Source organism: Sarcophilus harrisii, chromosome 2 (genome assembly GCF_902635505.1).
Source record: "Sarcophilus harrisii chromosome 2, mSarHar1.11, whole genome shotgun sequence".
Lineage (NCBI taxonomy): Eukaryota > Metazoa > Chordata > Mammalia > Dasyuromorphia > Dasyuridae > Sarcophilus > Sarcophilus harrisii.
In genome coordinates, this window is record NC_045427.1 from 612,961,463 (window position 1) to 612,977,925 (window position 16,463).

General features: G+C 41.8%; 2 protein-coding genes across 9 annotated transcripts in view; both read left to right on the top strand.

Moving 5' to 3' along the window:
- The window catches only part of LOC100914408 (annexin A7), a 41,989-nt gene extending 32,813 nt beyond the window's left edge, over positions 1 to 9,176 (top strand). For 2 of the 3 annotated variants that reach the window (XM_031956511.1, XM_031956509.1), the window contains 6 exons: positions 1,412 to 1,525; positions 1,685 to 1,855; positions 5,891 to 6,061; positions 6,146 to 6,221; positions 7,809 to 7,921; positions 8,579 to 9,176. In XM_031956511.1, coding sequence (XP_031812371.1) covers positions 1,412 to 1,525; positions 1,685 to 1,855; positions 5,891 to 6,061; positions 6,146 to 6,221; positions 7,809 to 7,921; positions 8,579 to 8,701 — 768 coding nt within the window. In that variant the 3' untranslated portion in view covers positions 8,702 to 9,176. The remainder of the gene's footprint in view (positions 1 to 1,411; positions 1,526 to 1,684; positions 1,856 to 5,890; positions 6,062 to 6,145; positions 6,222 to 7,808; positions 7,922 to 8,578) is intronic. The other variant, XM_031956510.1, reaches the window with a different exon arrangement.
- A 506-nt stretch (positions 9,177 to 9,682) lies between these two features.
- CFAP70 (cilia and flagella associated protein 70) overlaps positions 9,683 to 16,463 on the top strand; it is a 67,629-nt gene continuing 60,848 nt past the window's right edge. For 3 of the 6 annotated variants that reach the window (XM_031956513.1, XM_031956516.1, XM_031956517.1), the window contains exons 1-4: positions 9,901 to 10,307; positions 11,641 to 11,761; positions 14,062 to 14,248; positions 16,304 to 16,402. In XM_031956513.1, coding sequence (XP_031812373.1) covers positions 11,699 to 11,761; positions 14,062 to 14,248; positions 16,304 to 16,402 — 349 coding nt within the window. In that variant the 5' untranslated portion in view covers positions 9,901 to 10,307; positions 11,641 to 11,698. Of the gene's footprint in view, positions 9,873 to 9,900; positions 10,308 to 11,640; positions 11,762 to 14,061; positions 14,249 to 16,303; positions 16,403 to 16,463 lie in introns of those variants that run through there. The other 3 variants (XM_031956514.1, XM_031956515.1, XM_031956518.1) reach the window with 3 other exon arrangements.

Consider the following 16,463-nt stretch of genomic DNA (forward strand, 5'->3'; position numbering starts at 1 on the left):
GGAATTCTAAGTCTTTCATTAGTTAGCTAGTTAGTTAGTTAGTTAGTTAGTCCTCCTTAGCATAGACATATTAATCAAGTTGGATTATCTCACTTTATCTCACAAAACCTCTGTTGTCCTAAGGCCAAGAGCTAAAGCCTGATTTCTCTCTCCCAAAACCCAACCCCATTTCCCTTTCTGAGAACTTCTGCAGCAAATGTATGTGGCCTGTACCATGGTATTTCAAATAGTCTTAGAGTTAAAATGCAATTCAGTGTTCTTGCTCTGAAACCAGCTCATTTATATGACATTTTAGGTTTTTAAAGCATTTTCCTCACAGTAACTGTACAATATAAGAAGGGCAATTGTAATTATCCCTATTTTATTGATGAGATGTTTAGTAACTCACTTTTTTTGGTCAGTGATAATATCATTTCCCAGTCATTTGAGCTTGAAATCTTATTCGTCTCTGGCTTTTCCTGGGTCCCTGAGTTTTCTTTCCTCAAATTAATTCTCACATCTGTCCTTTCTCTTCCTCTCCCCCTACAACCATAGTATTCCCTAATAGGCCAGAGCATTACTATGGTTCCTAGCTGGTCTCCAGACCCCCATCTCTTCCCACTCTCCTCCAGCCCTCCACCTTTCTGCATTCCCCTAACCCTGTATTCAACTTCTCAAAACCTTCAGTGGTCTCTACCTGTGTCTTCTTCACAATCTGTGTCTCTATCTTTGTAATTGGGCTTCACTTTATTTCTGTAAATCTGTTCCTCTAACACTAGTCTATTCATTATTTCTCAGCATAATCTATTTTTACTCACACTTCTCTCCATTGCAATGCTTCCTACTTTCTTCTTGATTTATTAATTCCTGTTCATCTTTTACTGTCCCCCCTTCAGTCTTACTCCATAAAGCTTTGACTAATCCTCAGTGAACTCCTGTAGTATTTTATCAAACATTTCTTTTGAGAGCTTTATTGCCTCTTATTATTTATCTTTTAATATTTTCATGCCCCCCACCTGACCTAGATTGTAAGTATCTTAATGTCGAGAATCATGTCTTAAACTTAGTTGTATCCACAGAACTGATTGATTAGTGTCTTGCATATGAAAGGTGCTCAAGTATTTGTTGTCTGACTGAATTGTTCTCCAGTTGTTGTGTGTATCATTCTTATGCCTGTGTGTCTTTCTTTGCATGTTCTATTTTAGTAAATAAAATGTTTCTTAATAGTCTTCCATTGTGTTGGACCAGCTGCTTTAATAAGTGCTTATCGATTGACTGAATGAAATACCTATCTGTGAAATGAATTACGTTTGTGTTTATATTTTTCTTTGTACGTAATTAGGTCTTATATTCAGGTTTTTATGAAAACCTTATTCAATAATTCCCATAAAAACTGATCACATTTTTAAACTCTGGATTTGTAATTAAATAGGATTTAATCAAAGATCTCAAGTCTGAGTTAAGTGGAAATATGGAAGAATTGATCCTTGCTTTGTTTATGCCACCTACGTACTATGATGCTTGGAGTTTACGGAATGCAATGAAGGTACTGTATAATATCCTGAAAATTTTATCTTATTTCAGGTATCAAACCTGCCTTTATCTTTGTAAATTTAGAAACAGATGTCAGTTAACTCTTGCTTTAAGAGAACTTTTTGAATTGAACAATGAGATATGATTTTTTTCCTTCCTCATTTTTGTAAAGGGAGCAGGAACTCAAGAAAGAGTACTGATTGAGATTTTGTGCACAAGATCAAATCGGGAAATTCGAGATATTGTCAACTGTTACCGATCAGAATTTGGACGAGATATTGAAAAAGACATTCGATCAGATACCTCAGGCCACTTTGAAAGACTGCTAGTATCCATGTGTCAGGTGAGTAGAAGACGTCAAAGATATATTGATGGGTGTCTGTGGGAGAAGGTTCATTGTGGCAGATAGTATCTGACTCTTTAAGTACCTTGGCTAACCTTTGTCCTTTATTCTTTTCAGCACCCAGGGTGTTTGTCCTCTTTAGCAGTTTAAAGCCCTTGACAATGACACTGGAGCCTTACTTTGTTCATTCAGTCCATCTGCCATTTAACCACATCTAACCAGCTACCATCTAACTACATTTATTCAGACGCAACTGCACTTGGGAGTCAGAAATGAAGTAGTGGAGCATTATTTAAGTAAAAATTGTTTAGGACAGAATGAGAATGTATTTTTAAAAAAATGCATAATGGAATCAGGACTTAGACTTCAATGGAAATATCAGCTTAATAGATCTTCAAATAGTACAGTATTGTATTAAGAGATAAGGATTAGGTAGACAGAGTTAGAAAGTCAGGGAAATAGGGGATTCACTTTTTTTTTTTTTTTTTTAAAGCAAAATACAAAATCTCAGAGCTAGAAGAGATCTATGCAGTCCTTTAATACAGCTCCTTCATCCCTTTCCTTGTCCTGATTCTTGGGATGTAATAGACAGAGATTTGAGGCTTTAACTTAATTTTTGTGGTAGTGACTGACAGTCTCTTAGGGTTGATTGGCTGGGACAAGAAAGCCTGGCTGAATTTCAGTAACTTCAAGCTTCTTCCTCAAAGATCCATGCCAGTATTCTTCTAGTGATGAACTTATTATGGCTGTGAGTTGTAAGAATCTCCAAATAACTGAAGTTGAGAACTATTCAGAGGGCAGGGGCATGGTGGGCATGAACAAGATGTAAAACATTGCAAACAGAGAATTATGATTAAGGGGGAAAGATGGAGGCTGGTTCTATAGAGAAAATAAGGCAGAACTGATGGATAGTCCTTGAGATCCACTAGTATTTTCTTTCTTTTCTTCCTTCCTTCCTTTTTTTTTTTTTTTTGGATGAGTGTGCACTTGAAGGTTTGCAAAGCATCTTAAAGCATTATTTCATTTGAGCCTGAAGAAACTCCAATACCAGGTACTACAGGTTTTATCTTATTTTACAAATGAGGAAACTGAGGTGGTTACAAAGCTGATAACAGTTAGAAGCTGAATTCATACCCATCTAATGGCATTTTCTTGTTGTGAAGAGAATTCATGTGGATCTCATGTGAGAAATGGCCAACAGTCACATAGACTAGACAGTCATAAGTGGGTTATAATCATCTCTTTTTGAGAGCATTGTATAAATGTGATAAATCAAGCTTAATATTTAATTTAGTTACAATTTCACTTTTTTGGTTATACATGTATATTGATTTTTTTTTTTTTTTACATATTTCCTTATAAATCATGTTGGGAGAAAAAAATTAGAACAAAAGGAAAAAACCATGGGAGGAAAAAAAAACAGAAGAAAAAGGAAAAAAAAAGTGAACATAGCATGTGTTAATTTAAATTCAATCTCCAGTGTTCTCTCTCTGGGTGCAGATGGCATTTTCCAAACAAAGTTTATTGGAATTGCCTTCAATCACTGAACCACTGAGAACCAAGTCTGTCATTGTTGATCACTGCATAATCTTGCTATTGCTGTGCCCCTTCATTTTAATGCCTTTATGGTGTTTTCCTTTTAGGTTATGGAGTTATATAAAAATTATAACTCAGGTATTACTTCTCTAATACAGTTTCTTTAGAAATGAAAGTTATGTTGGAGAACTCAATGAATTAACTTTTTTCTTTGATCAAAAACTTTATTTTTAAAAATAATAATAGCTTTTTTATTTTTCAAAATACATGTAAAGATAGTTTTCAACATCTATCCTTGCAAAACCTTGTGTTCCAGATTTTTCTCCCTCCATCCCTCCCTCCATGACCTTCTCCCTCCCCTAAACAGCAAGTAATCCAATATAGGTTAAACATGTACAAGTGAATTAACTTTTAATATTTCTTAAGTCTAAATGTAGTACCTTGTACCTCTTGGGCTCCCATTGAAGCAAGGCAATCCTTTTATTCCTCTCTGATTTCATTCCCCACAAAAGTTTACCAAAACCTTCCTTTCCCTCAAGCCTTCCACATTCTCCCTTCCCTTCCTAGTCCCAAAGACCTTGCCTGTTACTGTACTGAGATAATTGAAGCCATTTGACATTAGCCTGTCTTCTCCCCTTCTCCTTTTTCCTTGCCAACACCCACTATTCTTTCTGTCTTTTCCCCAGTCTCTGACATGGAGTTGGCCTTTCTCCTTCCCAGGCCAACTACTTCACATGTGCCTTTGATTCTATCTTCTTCCCCATCTTCTCTAAAAGATGACCACCTCAGCTGCCCCATCCTTCCTTCTAGTCTTTGACCTCTCTCTGTCTCCTGGTTCCTTCCTTCCACACTTTTAGCATTCTTGTGTCCCCTGTGTCATTAAACAATGTTCCTAGACCCTCTCAAACCCTCAAGCCATCACCCTTTATCTCTTCTCCTTTTCTCAGCCAAACTCCTTGCTTCCCATCCTCTCACTCTCTACCCTCTTCACTTTGTGAAGCACTTTCATCACTCACTGGAAACTTCTCTCATCAGTGTTATTATTCATTTATTTTGCCAAATCTTATGGCCTTTTCTCAAACCTTATCCCTCTTTAACTGTCTGCTTCATCTGACATTAGTAACCATCTTTATTCCTGGATACTCTTTCTTCTTTGGGTTTTCTGATACTGCTCTTTCCTGGTTTTATTCCCTTCATGTCTGACTCTTCCTTTTCAGTTTCCTCTGCTAGTTCACGATCCAGATCACATACCCTAACAGTGGGTGTGCCCCAAATTTCCCTTTCAGGACTCCTACTTTTTTTTCTATATATTTTTGGTGACTTCATCAAATCCCATGGGTTTTAATTGCCATCTCTGTGTGACTGACTCTTAGATCTACATACTTAGTACCAGGCTATCCCCAGAGTTTAATCCCAAATCACTAATTGCCTTTTGGATGTTTCAATTAAGATAGCTTAGAGGCATCTTAAGCTCAATGCTGTCCAAAGCAAAACTCAATTTCTCCTCCCCCAAACTTTTCTATTTTTGTCAAAGGCACCACTAACTTCCTAGCTTTGTCAGTGAGGCATTTTTCCCAACTCATTCTCCCTCACCCCACATATCCAAGGTGCTACATCTTGCTGCTTCTTCCTCTGCAACATCTCTCCTCTGACCCTTCTCTACTCACACTCACAGTTACTACCTTATTTCAGACTCTCATCATTTCCCTTCTAGATCATTGTACTGGCCTCCTGATTGGTCTTCTTTCCTCAGGGCTCCCCCTACTCTAGTCCTTCCTTTGCAAGTCTGTTAAAAAATTTATCCTTTAGTGCAGATCTGACTATGTCACTCCCTTTCTTAATAAAGTCTAGTGGCTTCTTATTCTGGGATCAAATGTAAACTTCTTTTTAGCTTTTAACACCCTTCACAAACTTGTCCCAACCTGTCTTTCTAGCTTCAGTGGACACTGATCTCTTTCTTGCACTCTGAAGTCTTACCAAAATTGGTTCCCTCACATATGACACTCTATTTCCCAGCTCTTTGCTTTTGTTCTACATGCCTGGAAATGCCCTTCCTCCTTATGTCTTCCTTAGAAAGCTTTCTACTTTTAAAACAAGCTCAGTCTTTCCTGAGCTCTTCAACTGTTAGTACTCTGTCTCTCAGTATTTGGGATTTATTCTCTCCATATGCTTGTTTTGTTTATTTTTGAGGCAGTTGGAGTTTAGTGACTTGCCCAGGATCACCAGCTAGGAAGTGTTAAGTGTTTGAATCTGACTTTGAAGCCAGGTCCCCCAACTTCAGGACTGGTGCTCTATCCACTGTGTCACTTAGCTGTTTGTGTGTGCACACATCTTCCCTTTTTGAATATAAGCTTCTTGAAAGTAAGAATTGTTTCATTTTTTGTGTTTTTAGCCCATTACCTGCCAGATAGTAATAGCAGCTTACTAAAAAATGATCAGGGCATTGTCCTCTTTAAAAATACAGTCTTGGTATTTCTTGTTTCTCCTTTTCCTTGTCAGGGTAATCGTGATGAAAACCAGAATGTAAATCATCAGCTGGCTCAGGAAGATGCTCAGCGTCTTTATCAAGCTGGGGAAGGGAAATTGGGAACTGATGAATCCTCTTTCAACATGGTTCTTGCCACAAGAAGCTTCCCTCAGTTAAGAGCTACCATGGACGCCTATTCCAGAGTATGAGTCTTTTTTTTCCCCCTTAAGACTTGGGTTATGTTTGAAATGTGAAAATGTTTTAATCCCTCTAACTCTTATTTGCAGATTGCTAATCGAGATTTGTTAAGCAGCATTGGCAGAGAGTTTTCTGGAAATGTAGAAAATGGTTTGAAGACAATCTGTAAGAATTTGTGTTTTTGCTTTTTGTTTTGTTTTTGAGAATGGGGCTTATACTTCTCTGTTCTTATCAGTAGATTGGGATATATCAGGAGAGCTTTTTTGTAAAGTTTCTGGGCAGAGTTCATGGCCAGCCTTGTGTTTTGTATAGAGGTCCTGGTGAATTGTTGATATTTAATCTTGGCCCTTTTTGGCTTTGATGATGACTTTCACTCTGACTTGTAAAGGCAGTTTTTAATATAAAATACTTATTCCTGGGGTAAGTAGCAGAACTATAAGTTCCTTACATACACAAGCCTTCATTATGTTTCACAGGTTGGCCAGGGGCTTTTTTACTTTTGAAAAATTGCTGTATCAAAAAACAATTTCTGGTGTTCAGAACCTTTCTGTAAGACAGGAATAGAATTTTTCTACTCAATAGAATGGAATTGAGGGAGGTAATGTTACTAAATATAGCCTCAGCGCTCAGAAAAGAGATATCTTCATAAATATCATTTCATAGTCATAGCTAATACTTTACCCAGGTGGTAAATTCTTTCTGCCAAAATGGAAATAGGAGATAAGTTGCCCTGTCTTCTGAGCAACACCCTCCCTTTTTGAAAACCCTATATTAGCCTCAAGGTAGTCCCACAATTTTTGTTACTGCTGCAAAGTATTTTTTTTTTTTTTTAGGATAGCTCTAATATTCAGTTTATGTTGTCTTGTCTGTTTTGCTTTATAAACTGTAGGGTGCATTGCCTTCATTCCCTTTGCTTTCTGAGCTATTCTGGTTTCAGTTTCCAGAATTATCATTGCATCATCTAGTAACACTGCAGACACCTGTTTAGGAAAGAAAATTACCCTGGTCCCTAGCTAATCCAAAGAAGGCTTTACTGGATTCATAGTTGAGTCCATGGTTTGCCAATATGTTAAAGACCAGACACATACACTTTTCTGGCAAAGAGATCCTGATCTTGAGCCCAGGTCTTAGCACTCTGAAACTGTTGAGGAGAAAGCCTCAGATGGGAGTGTAAGATGTGGCTTGGCTCTCCGAGTTCTGAGTAGTGACCACAAACACAGGAAATTATACCATGTGTCTGGTAGGTTTAGTCCAAGAATTGACAGCCCTTTCTCTCTTACCCAAGTACTTTGGGAAATTTAATTTTTAAAAAGCTGAGAGACCAGTCCAGGTTTCTTACTGCTCAATTCACTATTCTGTCCTTTAGATCCCAGGGTGTACCTTATACCTAGCTCTCAGACGCAGAAGGTAGTGTACTTTTTTACATCTCTGTAGCTTTTAGAACCAGTATTGCTGTTGCTTTTAAATAAGACTTTACTTGCAGTGGCTACAGATTTCCTGGCTTGAGATATAAAATTAGCATCTTCTTTCCAGAACTGTGAGGAACTGGGACATATTTGCCAAAGGGTACTTCCAGGGAAGGAGGGAACCTGTGAATGAGAGCATGCAGAACGGGGAAGCGATATTGATGGCCACAGCAGACAGAGGGAGGAGCTGGGCTAGGAGTAGGGAGAGGGATCAGAGGTTCCAGGTTCAGATTCCTGTGCATAGCTCTGAATATCTCTCTAACTCTGTGTTGTTTTTGCCTGACAGTGCAGTGTGCCTTGAACCGTCCAGCCTTCTTTGCTGAGCGGCTCTACTACTCCATGAAAGGGGCTGGCACAGATGATTCGACCCTTGTGAGGATCGTTGTCACCCGAAGTGAAGTAAGCCTTTCTAACGTTCCACCCGGTTATGTCACACTCCCGCTTAGTGGATTCCTCATTTGGTGCCCTTTAGTTCAAAGTTGCCAGTTGAGATTCTTACAGAGTCAAGGTCATGGAAAGTTAACACAATAAAACATTGGGGAAATTCTCTGACAGTTAGCTGGTCACTGGTCAAGGATGTCCATTCACCTTCCCTGCCTAGAGAGAGTTTTCACTGGCCTTGCAGAGAGACAGCCCGCTGTGATTCATACATAGAGAATAGCATTGTGGAAAAAATACGATGATAGTCATACTTTTGAGAGGCTACCCCCCAGGGGGGTAGGGATGTGCATTAATTTATAGGGAGGTGAAAGATTGATGTACCACTTACTGTTTTGCTAATATAGAAACTTGTGCAAAAAGTCTGCTTCAGCTGTTTCTAAATCCAAAGGCCTTTAAGGTGAAAATATAATAACATTTTGGGAAATATTTGTATAATTACTGTTCTTTACAACTCAGACCTTCATTGCTTAGTATTAGTCATAAAACAAGTACAAGTAGAAAAATGTCCCTGAACTTTTTTCCCCTCTCTGCTTTAGCTGAAATTAGAGCCCTTTTATTGGTCAAGAGGATGCCAAACTTTATTTTTAACAGTTCTGTCCTTCATCTTTTGTGCAGATTGATCTTGCGCAAGTGAAGCAGACATTTGCACAGATGTATCAGAAGACCCTGGCAACGATGATCTCCAGTGACACCAGTGGGGACTATCGCCGCCTGCTCCTGGCCATTGTGGGCCAGTAGGAGGGTTTTGTTTTGTTTTGTTTTGTTTTTAAAGAAACTGGATTAATTCCAGTCTCATTATCTTGAAGACAACTATCCTGCATGCAGCAAAATCAACCGTAGCCTAACCAAATGTGCTTTTTATTAAGGACAGCGTCAGGGTTAATGTGCTTCGTTTGCACATGCTATATTCTTGCCTTAATTCTATTGTTATTTTTATTCTTTACAAAACCAATGTCAAGCCATGATGTGACAAGGATGTAATAATAATGTATTGTATGGGGGAAACATAACTTTTACCACTACTGTCTTATTCAAATCAAGATTATGGAACAAATAAAAATTATTACAGTGTAGCCCTGCATAATCACATCTGACTATAAAAGCAATAATAAAAAGTTATGTGGTCTTTCAAGCCCATTTATGGGTGTGAAAAGGTGAAATCTGGGACAACTTTATAACTACTTTCTAAAAATGCAAATATTTTAAAAAACCATTATAGTAATTTGCATCTTATTTTGTGTGAAATGGCAATTTGTTTACAAGCTCATTTCCCACCTACAGAACAAACGTCACCTCCTTGTTCTTTTCAAAACCAGAATCACTGCGCACAATTTCGGAGCAGCCTTTAAAACCAGCCGCAGCTTAACCCTAACTTGGGAAGGAGAAGGTGTGAAATGAGGCAGCCTGCGGCGGGTTTTGTTCCGGGGGAGCGTCAGGGTCCCAGCAGAGCGGGGCTCCGCCTTTGTTTCTTTGGGCTGGACTGTGCGCCCAGCTCCGGTGGGCGGCCCGAGGGAGGATGTAAATGAACAGCGTGGTCCCCGCGCTCCCGGGGGAAGCGGGCGGGGGCGGGGACAGAAGCCCGAGGCAGAAGGCAGCCGGTGCCCGCGGAACCAGACGGGGGTGGGGAGGGCAGCAAGAGCCGGGGGGGGGGGGGGCGGCGCGTCCGTGGGGGCTGGAGGCGGGGCTGCGCGGCGGCGCGAGCTGCGGGCGCGCAGGGGCCCAGGCCGCGCCCCGAGGGCTCTCCCCAGGGAGCCTGTCTGGCGGCGGGGGCGCGGGATCAGTAACAGGACGGGCGGCCGCTAGGGGGCGCCGCGGAATCCGGAGTCTGCATGACCCGAGTTCAAAGCCTACTTCCTCCGCCGCACTAGGTGACCCTCGTCACCTTCTCGGGGACTCCGTTCTCTCATCGGTAAGATGAGTAGGCGGGCCTCCGTAACCTAAATCTAGGATCCCCACCTCCAGAGCTCCGGGTCACGCGGGGAAGGTGTGGTCTCAGGTCACAACACTCCGAAAGGTCGCGCCTGGGACCACAAATGCCCGCGGGACAGCCAACCCCGCGCATGCGGAAAGAACTTGCGCTGGGCTCGGCCTAGTTCGCGAAAAAAAAAAAAAAAAGATGGTGTCTCGCGAGACTTGCGGGGGGTTGCTATAGTAGCAAAGAAGCGTTAAGATTCCAGTTCCACCGGCTAAGAGGAGCAGCCTTCTTCTGCTCTGATCCCCTCGGTCGGCGCCCCCCCCGCAGTTCCGGACCCCCAGAGCGCCTCTCAGCCGCTGCTGTCCTTCCCGCCTGGCCTCCGCGCGGCCCCCGAGGCTCCCGGCCGAGCGGCTCTGAAGCGCCTGCTGGGTACGGGCGGCGCGCTGCGGGGTCGCTCCCTCTCACCCAGTGCCCCGCGCGGGGCTACGGGACGGTCGCGGGCATCCGGGGCGCCTTCCTGGCCTCGTGCTTCGCGCTGGTTCGGACAGAGAGTCCGCGGGGGCGGGGGCGGGGGCGGGGGCGGGGGCGGGGGCGGGGGGGGGATGGGCCTGGAGTCAAGTAGACCCGAGCTCAAATTCGCTTCCCCTGTAAAATGAGTCACCATACGATAATGCTGGAAAAGAGGTTGGGATAAGTGCTTCTGGGCTCCAGAAGAGGAAGAAATCATAGATCTGTATGAAAAAGATCAGGGAAGACTTGATGAAGGAAGTCCCTGTATATGAGCTGGGATTTGAAAAATAAGTTGAGATTTCAGGGTGAGATGGGTGAAGAAGAATGACATTGCAGAAAATCAATAGGATCAATAGAACCAAGAGTCAGGGAAATAGGCTTTAGGGGGAAAGTGGCATTTGATTTACAGCAGTCAAAGAGTAGGGACAAGATTTCAAACATAGGGAATGATACGAACAGTGCCACAGAGTACAGAGTAATTCTGTTTGGTTGGAGCATTTGGAAAGAATAATAAGAGAGAAGGCTGGAAAGGTGAAGTCGTGTCACATTGAATGCCAGGCAGAGGAACTTTAATTTTAGCTGATAAGCAATGACCCCTGAAAATTTTTTAACAAAGAAAGGACTTCACTAAATCTATACATAAAGAACATTAGGCAGGAAGAGGGTAGCAAGAGAATAGAGAAGAAAGGACAGATTAGAGAAATATTACAGAGATGCATTTAACAGGGATTAGTAATTGATTTGAAATGATAAGTGAGCTAGAAAGAGATTAAAGATAGTTCTTAGCTTTTATATAGGAAAAATAAAATCACCTCTCTGGGGAAACAATAGATTACCATGTATCACCCCCACCCCAACATTTTTGCCTATGTAAAAATGAATATCAAAATCAGCTGTCAAGGGAAAAATCAAGAAAGGATTGCTGAAGGTTTATGTGAAAGTAGGACAGGTTTTTTTATTGTCTTGTTGGGGTGAGGGTTTTATAAACATTCCACATATAAGACCTTTATATGTATAGAAGACCATATATGACCACTAGCTGGGTGGTCACTTTCTTTTCCACTGTTCCCTTTCCTGAAGCACTACCCAGCTGCTAGAAAAAGTAGGAGAAGGGTAAAGAGCTGCAAAGCATGAATAGAAATGATTCCAAGGGCCCTCAAGACAACACTGACGTAAGAATTGTGTCATATATAACACAAGTTCCTTCATAGCTTTTCTGTATTAGAAGACACTCTATTCCTTCTCTTTGTAGGAACAACAAAAAAACTATGTGTTCAGGTTAATCCGAGTGACTCAGTTCCGCTACTACTATGGACACTTCATCCGCAGCTGGCAAGCCAGTCCAGATCACTGTGATGGATGGATATGACCTGGTAAAGTGAATTTTGACAATTTCATGTTTCTTATTTGAGCACCTCATACGTTCTCATGGCTAAGAAATTCTCTGAAAAGACAGAGCTCCTGGAACCTTTAGCTGAGGCTCTGATTCTCCCTGTCGATCATTTCTATTTGTGAAACATTCAGAGCAGGACCACTGGGATAGCAAAGGGGAATCTCATAGGAATGAATGAAAAAGCACTGGCTGAACTCAGGCATCTCTTGGTGATGATGTGGGTTCAGTTCAGACCACTGCCATAAAGCAACTACCCCAATAAAAAAGCGAGTCACAGTTTTGGGTTTCCCAGTATTTATAAGTAATGTTATACCGTAGCTTATTAAGTGCATCGTGTCTAAAACAACAAAGTAAAAAACACTTTATAACTAAAACATTCTAGCCATCTGACCCTTCAGTGAGTCAGAAACTTTTTGCTGCTGGAGGGCTTGTGCTTCCAAGTCAATGATCGTTGACTGCTCAGAGTGGTGGTTGCTGAAGGATGAGGTGGTCTCCAGGATTTCTTAAAAACAACAATGAAATTTGCCCCATCGGTTGACTTTTCCTTTCTCTTTTAGAAGCCACTTTTGGTTATTAACTGGTCTGATTTCAATATTATCGTGTCTCGGGAAATAGGGAAACCTAAAGAGAGGGAGAGAGACAGGGAAATGGCCAGCTGGTGAAGCAGTCAGAACAAATAACATTTGTTAAGTTTGCTGTTTTATATGGGTGCAGTTCATGGTTCCCCAAAACAATTAAAATAGGGGCATTGATCACTGATAGTCGTTCACGGTCACAGAGCACCATAATAGATGTGATAATAATGAAAAAGTTTGAAATATTGCAAGAATTACCGAAATATGAGAGACATAAACATGCTTAGGAACAAAGGCACCGAGACATGCTCGTTGCCACGAACCTTCAATTTGTAAAAAGCACAATATCTGCGAAGTGCAATAAAAAGAAATAAGCCTGTACTCACTATGGGAAAAGCCCTGTGTTTGGGGATTTATTCAGTGAAGGAAAAGAGAACAAGCGTTTATTAAGCACCACAAGCTTCTGTGCCAGATCTGTAAGAACTTGACGATTATCTCCTTCGATGCTAACATAACCTGGCAAGGGCTGCTAGTGTTCTCGCCAGTTTACAGTTGAGGACTGAGGTAAACAAAGGCCGAGTCTGTCCAGGATCACACAGCTGGTCGCTGCTGGAGGCTGGACTCGAACTCGGGGCGCCTTGCCTCTGGCCCCCCGCCCTGTCCCGGCCGTCAGCCGCCTTTCCCTGGCGAAAGTGACAGCTGCCCTCGGGTGTTGGAAAAGCTGTGCGGAGGGGGCGGAGGCTCGATCTTAGCCTCAGGCTCGGCTGGGCCGAGCCGCCCTTCTGTGGCGGGAGTGGGACGTGCGCGCGGGAGTCCCGTCCCGCCCCAGGTTCTGGGGTCCTCCAGGCCCGCGAAGGGCGAAAGGGCGGGAAAGTAATGGAGTCCCGGAGCTCCCGGCAGCTTGCCGCGTGAGAAGGGGTGGATTTAAGGGCTCTGCTGGGTCCCGGGGACGGAAGCACACGGAAGCTGCCTGAGGGGAATAGTGGCGGGGAGAGCCCTCCCACGCTGGAAGTCTCTGCCCGCGGAGTCCCCCTTGTGGGAGAGGCGCGTGGCAGGGGGCCGCCTTTGCCCCGGGGGTCTCCCAGCACTTAGGCCAGGGCCCCGCGCCGAGGACGCTCTCAGAAACGCTCTTCTCCGCCCATTCCGTCCCACTGGCAAAATCCGGGGGCTCGGGAGAGGCCCTCTCAGGCCCGGCTAGCTCGGACACTTATAATCCCACCAAAGAAGAGAAAGTTAGAGTTCCTTTGGGTGATAGTTCGTATCCCCTAGTTATTCTCCTAAAAAAGAGCATCCCTTCCTCGGCTGCCCCTGGGGTTTGCCTACTAGTCACGGTTCCAGAGCTTTGGATTGCGGTCGGAGCAGCCGGATTCAAATCTCAGCCCTGTCATTTACTGTTGGTGTGAGCTTGCTCAAGGCATTTTTCCTCTAAGGCCTCTGTTTTTTCATCTCCGAATGAGGGTGCTAAACATTTAGATGGACATTAATATCCTTTCGCCTCTCCCACCCATGATCCTTTGAACTACAACCTGAGAGAATACAGTGACTTTTTCTTGTGTGAATAGTGTTTACTGTGCCCAGATGAATGCTGAGCACATATTCATGTGGAGCTGGCAGAAAAAGAGAAGATGAGGCCGCGAACTGTGCTTTTGATGGCAAAAGTGCCATTTGAGTGTGATTGTAACAAGTTTATGTTTCTCTTCAATAGAAAGGTAGTAAAGGGGATGCTGCAGTTACCTTTGTTCGGGCAGAATTTAATAATGCAGTCTTGGGAGACTCGTCAAAAATTACCGTTTCTTCTGAAGGGACAGCAAAATACAACTTTACCAGCAGTTTTGAGTTCACTTCCGATGGAGCCAATACTTTAGATGACCTTGCCCACAAACCTGTGTTCTGTAAGTCTTTGTGGTTCTAAATATTTTTGTCTAAATATAAACGGCATGGCCCATATAGAACGATAATAATAATTTTATCTTGGATACACACCATTTCCAAAGTAGACCACAGTTGCCATCTCTCAGTCATCTCTAGGACTGTACACATTGGAAATCAAGAAACGTGTTGGGCTACTGCTCTCCCCTACATCCTTAAAGCTACAAGGGTTCTTGGTAGCCATTCACAAATTTGTGCTTGCCTATCCACTAACAATATAGAGAAAAGTTTCTTTTCCATATTTACAAGAACAGAGCATGGGGGCTCAGCATTCTCTCATTGAATCAGGAACCATATTACATATACATATAGCACACTGAATAAGGAGCCACATTACATATGTGTTGTGTGTGTATATAACACATAGAATCAGGGACCATATTGCATATATATGTGTGTGTATGTATACAAGTATATATATACATATGTATGTAGCACATTGAATCAGGAATATGTATATTTCACATAGAGCACAGTCTGATCACAAGGCACACCAAGTACACTTATTCATCATGACTTTTGGCTATGACGGGGATCTGAAGGTAGTCAGTGGACATGATAGGGCAAGTCAAACATCCTGCCCTGTTGTACATATTTGAGCTCTGTCTGTTTCTGGCAGAAGTGGGAGCATCCCACTGATCACTAATCTCAAGGACACTGATAGTGGATTGATTTTTGTAGCACTCAAGTACAGAACTTTACATCTGTGCATATCATATAACTCCTTGCTCCACTCAATTTTGCCTATGGTTTCTTTACTATTATAAGCCAAGCCTATGGTTTTTCCTTTCCTACCAAAATAACTACCAGCTTCTGGTCTTATTGCCCCAAACTCAGGATGTGATTTTCCCTCCATTGCTTCCTTCAGTCCAGTCTGTTCTCAGAATCAGAATACAGACTTTCAGAAAGCAGAAGGGATCTCAGAGATGGATGGGATGCCAGAGCCTAACTAGGCAAACTTCTCCTGTTGAACAAGACTTTCACCAGCATACCCAACAAGTGGTTTTTGAGTTCATGCTAGAAGACCTCCAGTAAGGTGAAGTCCTCTGTCTTCAAGGATGGCTCATTCCACTTCTGGAATTGTTAGGAAGATTTTCCTTACCTTAATCCTAAATTTGCTTTTTTATGACTTATACTTTATGTTACCAGAGACTTTTTGATGAAAACTTTATTACTGAATTATTTTCTGCTACTCAGCTCTTGATATGACCGTAAGTTCTCTAAATCTTTACTCCTGGGTAGATAATTTCAAATGTTTATATATATGATTTATAATAAAACTGTTGCACTGAGCCTACCCATGTTTTCAAATATAGCTCCCATAAATATACTCCTCCATATACTTTATTGAGTCTATATACCCTTGTTAGTGAAAACAAGATTCAGATGAAATTTAAAAAAAAAAAAAAAACAATACTAATGGCAAATTTGCTCCAGCTGATAGTGAATGAACAATGAAGCTATTGTTGTGTCAGCCCATGTGGTATTTTTACCACTATTTTTACGGGCACCCGGCATAGGTGATCAGTGCTCTTGTGTTCTGTGCTTCCTTTGAACATGAAATCTATAAACTCAAAGTTTAAAAATACTCGTGTGAAAGTTAAAAGTACTATTTGTTATGTTTCTCTGTATGTTGATTTTGTTATGTACAATATACTCTTCTGACTCCTGTCAAAAAACCCAAACCTGCATCTTTGAAAAAATATAAATAACCCAGGAATGGGGGAGCTCGTTTTGTGAAAAGTATTGGAGGAATACAACAATTTGTTTTCATAAGTTGTGTGCCCTCACTACACACAGTTTGGAAATCCCTGCTCTGTGAAAGATGAATAAGAGATAGCTCTTGGAGAGGTCTCATATTGTCCAATAGGAGTAAACAATCAGTGACACTGGGATCCTGTATTCATATTGAAGACAGCTCTCCTTTGTCCCAGAGATTTCTGGTGATCTTATAGCTCTTCTGTTACTTAATGGTGGACCTAGAACCTTTTTTCATATTTAGTGTTTTTCTATCCTAGTGACTGTGTTTGAAGTTTTACCAAAGGAAAAGAAACAGAAAGAGGAGAAGACTACAATTCTGGGTCAAGCTGTTGTGGATCTTCTTCCTTTGCTAGAAGGTCAAGTATAAAAACTTAACAAAAGTCATATATAATAAAATACATTTATTTTAAATCCATG